Below are 14,024 nucleotides of genomic sequence, written 5' to 3'. Positions count from 1 at the left end.
CTGGACTCTGGGCAGCAAGCAAGCAGAACAAGGACATACATGTTGGTAAAACATATATACACATAAATTAAAAATAAAATATGCCATGGCAAGTTAAGGGTTAAGCTTCCATTTCCTCATCTTTAAATAGCTTTAGCAGTTTCATTTGAACCAGCCAGTTACTTACACACTGTTTATGACTACTTCTAAGAAGTCATTTCCTTTCCTACAAATATTATAAGTATTAATATTCTTTTATACTTGATCACATTGTGTAGCTGTGATAGTATTTACAGGACTCTGCTATATTCTTACTGTGTCAGCCCAGCTTTTGCATAATTATGACTACAGAATCGGGAGAAAAAAAAGAAGAAAGCTTTATCTTGGTTCGTAGTTTCAGAGATCTCATTTTATCTTACTGAGGCAGACATAATAGATGCAGAACAGTTCACTTCAAGATTTCACAGAAGCAGAAGTGGTGGCTAGGGACCTGGTGTTACCTTTAGAGGCATACTTCCTCCAGCTTAACCTAGCTTCTAACATTTTCACAGACTCCAAAATAGTACCACTTAAGGACCAAGTATTCACAACCTAAGCCTGTGGGAGACATTTCATTTTCACATCAATGCTTACTACTGTTTTCTATTATCATAAATCTTCTTTAAAGGTAATGAAAAGTGAAAAATTGAGTCACGAGTTCTAATGAGTAAGAGCAGACAAACATTTTGTTGACATATTCAAATATTTGCTATGGTTTTCCATACTTCTCTATTAGTACCTTAAGTAGTATTTGCCCATTTATCTTTCCTATCTTATCATTCTGTTTTGTGGTGCTGGTGATTGAATCCAGAAGCTTGCAAATGGTAGACAAGCACTGTACCACTGCCATACCCCCTGACTGCTGCACAGCCATTTAAACTTAATTTTTAACATGCAGAATTTTTATTTACATGTGTCTTAGAGTTTCTGCGGCTGTTACTAAGACACTGTGACCAAAAGCAACTTGGGGAGGAAAGGGTTTATTTTAGCTTACTTTCAGGTCATACTCCATCACTGCGGGAAGTCAGGGCAGGAACTCAAGGCAAAAACTAAGGCAGAGGCCATGGAAGAAAGTTGCTTTACTAGCTTACCCCCCATAGCTTTTTCAGCCTGCTTTCTTACAACAACCAGGACCACTGGGACAGTGGTGAGACTGCCTACAGTGAGCTGAGACCTCTCATATTGATCAATTATCAACCACAAAATGTACCATAGACCTATATCTGAGAGAAACATGTTTTTAATTGAGTTTTCCTCTTCCCCAAATGGCTCTAGTTTGTGTCAAGTTGACATGAAACTAGTCAACACAACATGTCACAGTATGTCAGTACTGACAGTTTAAAATTAAGTACACTATTTTATTATGGAAACAGTTTGACATTTTACAATCGTGCTAAATAATAAGGTTGGAAGTAGATGTAAACACATGGAAAAGAGGTGGGTCTTTTAAGTTTATTCTTAGAGCGTTAATTACAGACCTTTCAAGTTATTTACATTTGATACCTCAAAAACCCATCTAGAATTTCAACACAAAGTCTGAGTAGCCTTTGCTATTCCTAAGTAAATGTTACAAAAATGCCTATAAAGCAATAACCTTCTCAAAGGAAGTCATTTTTCTTCTGAAAAAAAAAAAAAATTAAGTGCTTTATAGCTGTAACTTCTCATCTTACAGCTATCTTCCAAAATACATACTATGTCATCAGTTGCTTCTGACTCACAGAATTTAGAGTATTTACTCTCTGGTCATTTTCAGAAAGGTTCCAGCTAGCCATTTCTCTATGCTGTCTAAACTGAAGTGTTCACAACCACATGTTATATACATGCCTTGATGTATTCTTTTACTGTTTTCTAATTTCATGATTCAAATTTATTTGGCCTTTTTTAAGCCAAGTATTTATTTCAGCTTACTTTTTGTTCTAATTCCTTCTTTTAAAGGACAAATGTTTAGATAAGGATGTGCTGTTCAAGTTCTGATAGAACTGATAAACCATTGGTTTTATTTTGGCACTTGTTTCAGGGTATTAGGGAAACTTGAAGTTCTCAAATTAATCGGAAAACTGTTAAGTTTCCTTGGTGTTCATTTGTCACTTAAGAGTATCTCACCGTAGATATACATGAATATAATATATTCAACATCTCAAATCAGAAACAATAGAGAATGGAGCTGGAGCGTGAGATCAGTAGGTAACGAAACTCAATTCTGGTGACTTAAGTTTGATCCCTGTAATCCACTTGGTAGAAGTGGATTACTGATTCTGTAAGCTGTTTTCCAACCGTGGCATGTACCATCTTACTCACACAATAATAATGAAATTAAGAGAAAAAACCACAGTAGTGTTGTCAGCAGGATAGTGAATTACCTTTGAACTTCAAGGAAATATCTTTCCTCATCCCAGTACTTCTAAGAAACCAGTGAATCAGATACTGAGTATTTCTATTCTGTTGTATTTTTATACCAACTTGAGAGAAACACCCTTTGTTTACATTGAGCTTATTCTGGTTTGTCAGCCTATGTGACAGGTGCTATTAGAGGGAAGTAAAACCCCTTGCTTTTCAGAATTCAAAAGTGGATAATGGTGAGGATATTTGAAACAAGAGGAATGAGAGTTTCAGTCTTGGCCAAGGAATTAGTCTTTTTGGAGAAAGGGTTTTACCTTGTAGCCATGGCTGACCTAGAATTTTTCAGACTCACAGTGAATCACATATATCTGTCTCCTGAACACTGGGCTTAAAGCTGTGTACTACTACGCCTGGCCTTGTGGAATTAATCTTAAACAGGGAGAAGGAAATACATGATTGCTGTCTGTGTTACCTAAATTATATAGGTACATGTTGTATATGTAATATAGGTAACTTGGAAAGCAGCATAGTAGGGTGTTAATCCGTCTGGACTACCTCTCTGTGAATTTTGATTATATTTTCTTTCCATAATGAGATGAAGGCAAAACAGTAATGTGAATGAAATTGTTTCTAGTGCTTGAGAAAGGGCATTTGAAGGAAGTGGTAATGACTATTGTGTCATGAAATGGAAGCTTTGTTAAAGAAGGAAGGAAAACCAAGAGTGGTTTTACAGGTTGGAAAAGAAAGATGGCTAAAAACCTGAGTATTTACCAACAATCAGGATATGACTTAACGTTTAGAAGGAGGTACAGTGACAAAGACATGGGAACTTAGCTGATATGAAGATTAATACTAGGATTAAAAATGTGTAGGAACTGTAAAATTAGAGTGGTGTCACGTATAAATAAATAAATCTTTAAAAAGAAAGGAAAAAACAAAACAAAAACCTAGCAGATCATGGTCTGGGGATGTAACTCAGTTGTAGAGTGCTTGTCGAGCATGCAGGGGTCTCTGCTAAACTCTAAGCACTGTCAAATAGAGATGGGAGGGCCAGAAATATAAGGCTGTCCTCAGGTACAAAAGGATCTGATGCTCTGACTTTAAGATAAAACACATAACAAAGGAAAGCCACACACACCCACACAATGTCATTCTTGTTGTTCTTGTTTGTTTTATGGTATTGTTAATATGGACATGAAATTTACAAAGGAACAAAAACTCAAACAAGGTTTTGACAGTGGCCATATTTGGATGTTTTAGAAACTTCGGGTTTTTTTGTGTTTGTGCGTGTGTGCGCATGTGTGTACTGCATGATGGAGCATATTTGCCTTCACTCCTGCACTCTGTCATTTCTTTTGAGTAAGAGTTGTCATTTTCTTTTAATATTTTTTACAGTATAACATTTATAGTAGTTGAATGAATTATTCTAAGCCTTTCCAGAAAACCTGTAGAAGTCTTTGAAGTTTTAACATTTTATCTGATTAGAGAATGATTGACTTTGTATAAAAAGTAAATTTTTCTTAAATTTTTGTGTGGAAAATACATTTTATTTAGTGTACTCTATATTGTATATAACACTTAATACAAAGATAAACTTTCCACCAGAGTAACTCATTTTACTTTTTAACAAAATAACTTACTCTACCATTGAACTCTGTTCTTCCATGCATATTGAACTATTAGTGTTAAATAGACATCTAAAATTGGAATATGTGGTAGCCTTACTGTCCTAAATATTTTAGTGTTCTACACAAAACCTATCTAGTGTTTAAATTTGCAACTTCGTGAATCCTTCTAGCAACACAAACCAAATCATCTACTGGAAAATGAAAGTTGCAGTAGTCATGGAAAAGAAATCTTAAACCCAAAGCCTGTTTCTTACCTGGAATTTATTGCTGGTCCTGGACCAGTCTCAACTGCCTTAGATTTGTTTTTATAATGAAGATAATGAGTAACATTTTTCTGTGATTGTTGTAAAATACAGTTTTGTTTTGTTTTTTGCTATTCCCTAGTTATGTTCATATCAGATAATGAAAGTTTTAATCCTGCATTGTGGGAAGAACAAAGGAAACAGCGGGCTCAAGTAGCATTTGAATGTGATGAAGACAAAGATGAAAGAGAGGCACCCCCCAGGGTGAGTCTGTTAGCTTTAATTTCAGGTGTGCTGACTAAAGTTGGTGCTGAAAACCTATCTTATGCTGTTTGTACCCACAAAGAAGTATTGCGCTTACTAATCAAAATTATTTCACCTATGAAAAAATTTGAGAGCAATATAAAACCACCATTAAAAGGTCCATTTCAGGGAGACAGCTCACTGGTGGCTCACTTGTCTGTAAAGGCCCAGAGTTTGATCCCCACCATTGAGAAAGAGAGAAAAACAAACAAAACGCCTGAATTTGAAGTATATATAAATAAATAGGAGTAAAGCAGAAATTTTAAAAACCCAGTCTGGTGCTCGCTTCGGCAGCACATATACTAAAATTGGAACGATACAGAGAAGATTAGCATGGCCCTTGCGCAAGGATGACACGCAAATTCGTGAAGCGTTCCATATTTTTAATGTAACTAAAAAGAAAAAAATAATAAAAAAAAAACAAAAAAAAAACCAGTCTGTCTTCAATTTACATGGATTATACCTTAAGTTCTTAGATTGATATTAGAAATACTAATTCTTCATGTTTCTCTTATTTCTCTAGGAGGGAAACTTAAAGAGATATCCAACACCATACCCAGATGAGCTTAAGAATATGGTCAAGACTGTTCAAACCATTGTACATAGATTAAAAGATGAAGAAAGTAATGAAGAGTCTGGGAGAGATTTGAAACAACATGAAGATCAGCAAGTTGTAAATAAGGATATGGGTATGAAGGTTAGAAAACTCAATTCCAAGTAATGATCTAAAGTGTTTGGGACAATTGATAGGATGATCTTAATTATATACTACTTTATTTAGAGCTTTGTTCACAGATGCCTAAATTGTGAATCTCTTTAATTTCCATTGCTCATCTTCTGGTTCTCTGGATATAGAATGTCAGGGTATTGTCAAGAGAATAGTTAAAAAAAAAAAAATCATTGCCTGTCGGGCACTGGTGGCACATGCTTCTAATCCCAGCACTTGGGAGGCAGAGGCAGGCCGATTTCTGAGTTCTAGGACAGCCTGGTCTGCAGAGTAAGTTCCAGGATAGCCAGGACTACACAGAAAAAACTTGTCTTGAAAAAAACAAAATAAACAAACAAAATATATGTATATATTGTCTGAACAAATAATGAGATATGATTGTCTTGTCAGAGAAATATTCTTTCCCACCTATTTTGATCCACTTTATTCTCATTTTCAAATAATTGCTGTTATATATATCTGACATTTTGCGGGAATGTTTCAGAGGCATTAACATGTTTCTTAAGCTATGTGATTCTTTAGTGAACTTTTCTCAGTGCTACCTACCTCCAAACAAAAATTTTGTCATGTTATATGTCAGGCAGAAATGATTTCCTATATATATATATATTTTTTTTTTTTTTAATGTGCTGATGTAATTGACTCACTTGATACCAATCCTTTTGAGGAAAAGTAACTTTTGCTACATTATGTATTTTAGTATGATAATGTCTCTCTTCGGGCCACCTACCCTCCAAATGGGCTTTTTTATCTGTGAGCCTAATTTACATGTTCATAGTTTCATATTAATTTAGAATTCAAAGCTGATGTATTGCTTAAATTTTAGATAATATTTAATAAAAGAATAGACTTAGTACTTACATAATATGAGCTCTTTATCTTTTATATAGACTTCAGAAAGTACTACAACAAAAAGCAAACTTGATGAAAAAGAAAAGTATATGAATTCTGTACAGAAAATGGGTGAGCCTGAAGCCGAGATCAATCCTGGAAATTTACCAGTGACTACAAATATCAAAGTGTCTGGGAACCTGAAGCATATTGTTAATCATGATGATGTTTTTGAGGTATGACTTTCTTCTGACATTATTATGACGGTTTCAATTTAGTATTTCTTTGCTGTTAACAGTAGAAGGTTGATAGTATGATTGCAAAAAATACTAATACCTCCTTGAGAAATTTCACACTGATAAAATATCTTTCATCACTTTAAACTTAACATTTTTGTATTTTTCGTGAGCAAATGACTTGTAGGTAAATTAGATCATCATGTATTATATAAAACAAATAATTGCTTTTAATTTTTTATTTGCATTAATGGGTGTCAAACTCACTTCATTGCCCATAACAAGCTCACGTTCTACCCTTCATCTACATCCCCAGACCTTGCTTTTATTTCTTTAACATCAAAATGAAAAGGTGAAGATGTAGATTACTTCACCTTCACTGCCCTAACTTGCATCAGATCCTGGATTCAATACCTAGCACTGTGTGAAAAAGTTAAAACAGCACAAAGTGTCTTTTGTGGGTATATCAATCATTTAACTTACATAAGCATTCATCATTGAATGTATTACACTTGTTCATTGTTTTCGAACCTAGATAAAATTTTTCCTATTGAAAAAGCTGTAGATTTTTTTTTTTTTTTAAGGTGGAGTAGCCTTTATTGAGAGACAGCACAAACCCTACAGATTACCAATTCAGAATATATAATTTATGGCTTAAACAACTTAAGATTTGAAGTTGTAAAGCTTTCACCACAATTACTTGCAAAATGTTTTTATAACAGAAAGAAAAAAGAAATCTCATACTTTTTATTCCTCTTCAGGCTTTGCGTCCCTAAACTCTTAAGCCTATATATCTACTTTGCCTTTATAGATTTGCATATTCTGGGTATTTTGTATAAATGAAATATACAATCATGATTTATATGTATATATACTCATGTGAGATTATATATAAACATTATATGTATTAGCAAGTACCTTTACACGTTGAGTCGTCTTACTGGTCTAATAAGTGATCTTTTATAGTTTCTTTCACTTAGCATTTTCTCTTGAAGTTCACTATGTGTTATCTCTCAGTGCTGCATCTAATTTCTGCAGCAGCTAAATAGCATTCTAATGAGTGTGTGTCCCAGGCATCAGTGACATGGTTAAACATAGAGAGACCTCTAAGCTTTTTGAGACTCAGTTTGTAGCCCCAAAAGCTCTGGAGCTCACTGTGTGGCCCCAACTGGTCTAATTCATGGCATTCTTAGGGTCTTGCATGATGAGCTTATAGGTGTGAACTACCATGCCTAGCTGGAACTCCTTGGGGGCTCTGCTTCTCCCTTTACTCCAGTTCCCAAGGCTCCAACAATCCTTCTAGTTTCATGGGTATTAAATACACATGGCACACAGACATACATGCAGGCAAAGCAGTCATACACAAAAAATAAAAATAAATACATCTTTAAAATAGGCAGTATTTTTGTGTACCAAGAACTAGAGCTACTAAGTAGGTGCTGGAAAACAAACTTAGATCCTTAGCACCAAGGACTCTTAATTGCAGAGCCGTCTCTCCACTATTCATATCTTTACTGTGACACTTAGAAACACATAAAAGTCCTTAGTACATTTGTTTGCTTCTTTTCCAGGAGAAATTTTGTAAAGCATTTGCTTTAGTTGCATCTTAGTACCTCAGAATGATGTAGCTGGCAAGAGATCTGATTTCCTGCATACCATATGATACTAATATTTCTGCTAATTGTTGTTAACTAACAAGTCATTTTCTTTGTTAACACTACTCAGTAGTAGGTAATCTGGAACAACTGACATATTAGAGGAAATAAATGTGGAAAATAATTCTGTTTTCAAAATAGGTGAAATTTTTTTATCATTCATATTGATAGCAGTCTATCTTAGAAGATACCTTGAAAGCCAAATATACTTAAAAGACTAAACAGCAATTAGGGAGAGATTCTGTTTGAGAGACTTTATAAATTGAATTTTTCAAAGATAGGGTTGTGCTTTGGTCATTTTTGGTTACCTGTAACCTTGTATAGCTCTGGCACATAATAGCTATTAATATATTTGTTAAGGCTTATCTCCAAAAGTGATCACACTAGAGATTTTAATATATTGTTAGTAACTGCTGCAGTTTTATTGCTGCACTTGAAAAAGTTAAATCATGAAGTTTTGTCAACTATTATCATTGAAAAGCTCTTTTATCCATGTTCTTAACAGTCAATTTTGTTTTTCCTATGGTGTTTTTATATTTCTTACTTAAAGAGTCCAAAGTTTAAATTTTTTTCTTTTTTTCTTTAAACTAGGAATCTGAAGAACTTTCTTCTGATGAAGAAATGAAAATGGCAGAGATGCGACCCCCATTAATTGAAACCTCAATCAATCAACCCAAAGTTGTAGCACTTAGTAATAACAAGAAAGGTTAGATGTTAAGGGAAAAGCATTATAACTAGGAATGGCGTGGATAAGACGTATTAACTTTACAGGAGCATATTCTATTGGATGTCACATTATTGAAACATTTTGAAAACAAAATTTAAAACTTCCTTTCTAAAATGTTCTCCTTATTTCTCATTTTTAAAGAAAGACTTTTTTGAAGGTCTTTTCTACCCCCATACCTTTTTTCATGCTTGAGGATTAAAGGGATAAAATGCTAGCTTATAATTCTTTTTCTGTTGATTATCTTCTAGATATGTTATCATTGTGTGCTTAATTTTATCCGTATATACATGACAATTCAAATTGCAGTGAGGCTCATGAAGGACTTTGCATATAATACATAGCATAGTATTATATATGCTGATATATACTAGCCACATTATTATTCTTATCTATTCCAGAATGGTAGGTATTAAGCCCTCTTCCTCATCTTTTGCCTACCAGTATTCATGTAACAAAGTACTAGACTCTAAGACATGAAGTAAGTTGTAATATATCTTGTCTCACACCTCTTACAACTAGTCGCTGATTAGCTTTGCATTATCTCAACCAAATGTTCATCCGGACCATTGCCTTTGCAGAACTAATGACACTACCAGGTGTCACTTGGTTAGGTTTGGTTTATAATGATAACTAAGAAACTACTAAGTGCTTTATTACCAGTTGCTGAGGTACTAAGCAGTTGTTGTTGAGATACTAAACAATTGGTTGTTATAATAGCCCCATAAAAAGAACCTCAAAGGCAGTCTAATGGTATTGTTATAAAATAAGATACCAAGATTCAAGTACTGTGAGTTTGGGATTACTAAACCATTTGAGCCCTGCTTTGGAGAACAGCAATCATATCTTTAATTCCTATGCTGCTCTATGGGTATGTCTAGGTATACTAGTTCCTTGATTTGGCTAGAATTGAGGAGTTTTTTTTTTTTTTTTAAAGAACTTTTTAATGACTTCACAACTTTTTTCATGGTTAGGTAAGCAGCCACCTGACGTACTGAGAGATTGCCACTTTATAGGCAGCTCTTTGAGGTTGGAGAGATACCATGTTTGATTCCAACACCCACATTGGGTGGCTTACTATGTAACTTGAGGGATATGATACCTCTGGCCTCTGGGCGCCTTCATTCAAATACACACATAGACATTCATATAAAAATAAGTCTTTAAACAATCATATGAAATAATGATGACCGTTGAAAATCACTTGATTTTTGCTTATATGTTGATAACATTGCTCAATTTTATTATTAAAATAGATTGAAAAAATTCCATGTATGTAAAACAATTTCTTGCCCAGATAAACTGTAGGAGGTTATGAAAGTTTAAGTAAATTTTAATATGAGTTCTTAAAATTGAAAGGATAATTCATTCAACAAAATGAATTAGTAGTCTTTGAAAACTGTGCAGTAAGCTAAATCAAATCTTAAGTGTCCTTTACTTTGATTACATTAAAATTGATATCACAACTTCAAAATTTTCAAATTTTTTTATGTATTTAGGATTTAATTTTCAGAGAGAACCTCTAATGAGTTTGCCTTCTTAATTTATCATCTCATACATTGAATCAAAGCTTTCCATAAATTCTTAGTGATGTATTATTGCTCTTAAATACTTTTCTTCTTGTTTCAGATGATGCAAAGGATACAGATTCTTTATCAGATGAAGTCACACACAACAGCAATCAGAATAACAGCAACTGTTCTTCTCCATCTCGGATGTCTGATTCAGTGTCTCTTAATACTGACAGTAGTCAAGACACCTCACTCTGTTCTCCAGTGAAACAAACTTCTAGCGACAGTAATGCCAAAGTCAGGTTTGTGAACATTTTAACAAGTTTTAATTATTTACTTATATAATAAATAGGAATGATAATACAGGTAACAAATACAGAACTTAACATAAATGATTTTACAAATAGTATACAAGTAGCTTAGGCAATATATTTATTTCATTTTAAAACTATAGTGATTATACAGTTCTGTTTTAAAATAGCTTTTATTTTTTTTTTAGTTGAGAAAGAAACAACAAAATGCAGTAGATTCTTAATCTCTAGGTAAAATTAACAAACATTTATATAAATATTTTTAGGTATTAGAACTAAAAAACAGCTGATACGAGGATGTTCAGATGGTAAGAGTTATTTTTATTCTTAGATATTATGTTAATTATTTCTTGTTAGCCAGGAGTGGTGCTGCAGGCCTGTAATCCCAGCACTGGGAGGCAGAGTTAGGCAGATCTCTGTAAGTTCAAGGCCAGCCTGGTTTACAAAGTGAGTCCAGGACAGCCAAGGCTACAAAGAGAAACAATGTCTTGAAAAGGCAGAAAAACAAAAACAAAGAAAAAACAATTACTTCTTGTTGTTGTGATAAAAGACAGTGACCAGATGAGACTTTTATGGGAAAAAAAAAAAAGTTTTATCCTGGTTTATGGTTCCAAAGGAAAAGTTTTTAATGGTGCCAGAAGATCTGTCTCCAACCACAGCTGGAAAGCAGAGAACAAATTAGAAATGAGTCAAGGCTGATCCCTAGTAATGTGCATTTTCCAACAAGGTCTGGTGCCCTAAAAGTTCCCCCCAAAAGAGTCATTGACTAGAGACCAAGTGTTCCTATATATGAGATTGTGTGGGGCATTTTTCATTCAGACCACCTTAGACTGGAGACATGGCTCAGTGGTTAAGATTACTGACTTCTCTTCCAAAGGACCTGGGTTCAATTCCCAGCACCCACATGGCAGCTCACAACTGTCTGTAACTTCAAGATCTGACTCCTTCACGCAGACATACATGCAAACAAAATGCAAATGCACATAAGAAATGCTGGATCATTCTAGCTAACCAAAGAGTTCATTGAAATACTCTTACTCAGTGCTGTATATTTGGCCTCAATTTTGTAAGGAAAACCTTTTGAGAGAAAAACAATGTGCAAAATCTTTTACCCTGGGTTTAATAGAAGTTTAAAAGTAATTTTATTATTTAAGCTATCAGAGTAAGGTCAAAACAAGACAGTGGCATTCAACTGTAGTTTCAGTCTATTGACTAGAAGTATGCTCGAGGAAAAGATTAAGCCTGCTATGGAATCATATGCTGTTTTTACAGATATTTTAAACCCTGATTAGAGATAAATTGTTAAGTTGCAGACCTATTTAAGTAAAAACTGTTACTTGTCTTAGTGTTAAAAAAAATACTAATTTTATGTCTGAATATGAGTTCAGTTCAGATACTACACTATCATCTGTTCCTTCAATTTCATGTGAGAGGTTTAGTAAAATACTGATTTTATAATCGCTTATGTATTAAAAGATGCTTATTTTGTTGAATTATAACACTTTACTAATGTTATTATTGGAAAGTAGTATGGTGTAAACCATTTTTTTATATTAATGGTGTGAGCCTAGCCTTTAACGGCTGAGCCAACTCTTCAGTCCTTTTATATAACAAAGTAAGGGTGTTAAGCAGGGAGTATAGCAGTACCTTTTATATGCTGATTTTAATTATGAATTGTAATTTTTGCATGGTGTCAGGGTCATATACATTTGTTCTGTACCACCAAGTAGAAATAAAATATTTTCTATAGTTCTTTTTTAATTTTTATTTTTTATATTTGTATCCCAGCTGTAGCCCCCTCCCTCCTCCCCTCCCAACCCCACTCTCCCTCCCTCATCTCTTCCTATTCCCCTCTCTAAGTCCACGGATAGGGGAGGTCCTCTTTCTCTTCCATCTGACCCCAGCTTATCCAGTTTCATCCAATCTGGTTGCATTGTTGTCCTCTGTGGCCTGGCAAGCCTGCTCCCCACCCAGGGGAGGCAGTCAAGGAGTTAGCCACTGAGTTCATATCAGAGACAGTCCCTGTTCCCCTTACTAGGAAACACATTTGAATACTGAGCTGCCATGGACTGCATCTGAGCAGGGGTTCTAGGTTATATCCATGAATGGTCCTTCGTTGGAGTATCAGTCTCAGAAAAGACCCCTGTGCCCAGATATTTTGGTTCTATTGCTCTCCTTGTGGAGCTCCCGTCCTCTCCAGGTCTTACTATCTCCCCCTTTCATAGGATTCCCTGTACTCTGCCCAAAGTTTGTTTATGAGTCTCATTATCTGGTTTTATACAATGCTGGGTAGAGTCTTTCAGAGGCCCTTCATGGTAGGCTCCTGTCCTGTTTCCTGTTTTCTCCTTCTTCCAATGTCCGTCCCATTTGACTTTCTGAGTGAGGATTGATCATCTTACTCAGGGTCCTCCTTCTAGCTCACCTTCTTTAGGTGTTCGGATTTTTGTAGGTTTATCCTATATTATATGTCTAATATCCACTTATAAGTGAGTATATAACCGTGTGTATCTTTCTGTTTCTGGGATACCTCACTCAGGATGATCTCTTGTAGTTCCCACCATTTGCCTACAAATTTCATGATTTCCTTGTTTTTAATTTCTGAGTAGTATTCCATTGTGTAAATGTACCACAATTTCTGTATCCATTCCTCCAAGACAGACAAACCATTAGCCAAACTAACTAAAAGGCAGAGAGAAACTATTCAAATCAGCAAAATCAGAAATGAAAAGGGGACATAACAACAGACACTGAGAGAATCCAAACAACCATTAGGTCTTACTACAAAAGCCTATATGCCACAAAATTTGAAAATCTAAAGGTAATGGACAATTTTCTTGATAGATTCCATTTACCAAAATTAAATCAAGATCAGGTAGAAAGATTGAATAGCCCTATATCCCCCAAGGAAATAGAAGTAGTGGTCAAAAGTCTCCCTCCCTAAAAAAGCCCAGGACCAGATGGTTTCAGCACAGAATTCTGCCAGACCTTCAAAGAAGAGTTAACTCCAATTCTCTTCAAACTATTCCACAAAATAGAAACAGAAGGAACATTACCAAATTCTTTCTATAGTTTTATAATGAGGAATTTATGAAATATTTGCCAATTGTTCTATAGAGTAATGATGAGGTATAGATTCTCTTTGATGCCTTTATGAACTTAGGAGTTTATGCAGTTTTGTTTTAGTTTAATTTAATTTTTACATATTTGGATTTAATAACCGCTTGTTAAGAATAGTAGCCTGTGATTACTACAGTTAATGTAAAGTTTCAGAATCACTTGTAAATAGTCCTGTGTCGTTTACCTGATTACTCAAGTTACTGTCTGACTGTGTTTTTTCCACCTTGAAGCATTTAAAATTTTAGCACATTTGTGAAAAGACAGAAGATTTATCATTCTGCTCTTGTTCTTAGCTTAGTCCTAGTAACCTATTTTGTGTAATAAGTTATATTGTCTATGTTGATGAAAATCTTGATATTGATTACTTACAACTGTTTTACA

At 34.5% G+C, this 14,024-nt stretch overlaps 1 protein-coding gene and 1 non-coding gene across 7 annotated transcripts in view; both read left to right on the top strand.

Annotated features, from left to right (window-relative positions):
* Window positions 1–14,024, top strand: part of Erbin (erbb2 interacting protein) — a 97,195-nt gene that overhangs the window by 64,978 nt on the left and 18,193 nt on the right. For all 6 annotated transcript variants that reach the window (XM_055601969.1, XM_055601967.1, XM_055601968.1 and 3 more), the window contains 5 exons: window positions 4,371–4,492; window positions 5,055–5,228; window positions 6,149–6,325; window positions 8,572–8,686; window positions 10,334–10,517. In XM_055601969.1, the coding sequence (XP_055457944.1) occupies window positions 4,371–4,492; window positions 5,055–5,228; window positions 6,149–6,325; window positions 8,572–8,686; window positions 10,334–10,517 (772 nt within the window). The remainder of the gene's footprint in view (window positions 1–4,370; window positions 4,493–5,054; window positions 5,229–6,148; window positions 6,326–8,571; window positions 8,687–10,333; window positions 10,518–14,024) is intronic.
* Window positions 4,810–4,916, top strand: LOC129672496 (U6 spliceosomal RNA). The gene has a single exon (XR_008719511.1). It is a non-coding gene; the product is annotated as a U6 spliceosomal RNA (small nuclear RNA).

Source organism: Psammomys obesus, unplaced genomic scaffold, assembly GCF_907164565.1.
Source record: "Psammomys obesus unplaced genomic scaffold, mPsaObe1.curated_primary_1811, whole genome shotgun sequence".
Taxonomy (NCBI): domain Eukaryota; kingdom Metazoa; phylum Chordata; class Mammalia; order Rodentia; family Muridae; genus Psammomys; species Psammomys obesus.
The sequence above is the reverse complement of the archived record's forward strand: the minus strand, read 5'-3'. Positions and strand labels throughout refer to the sequence as shown.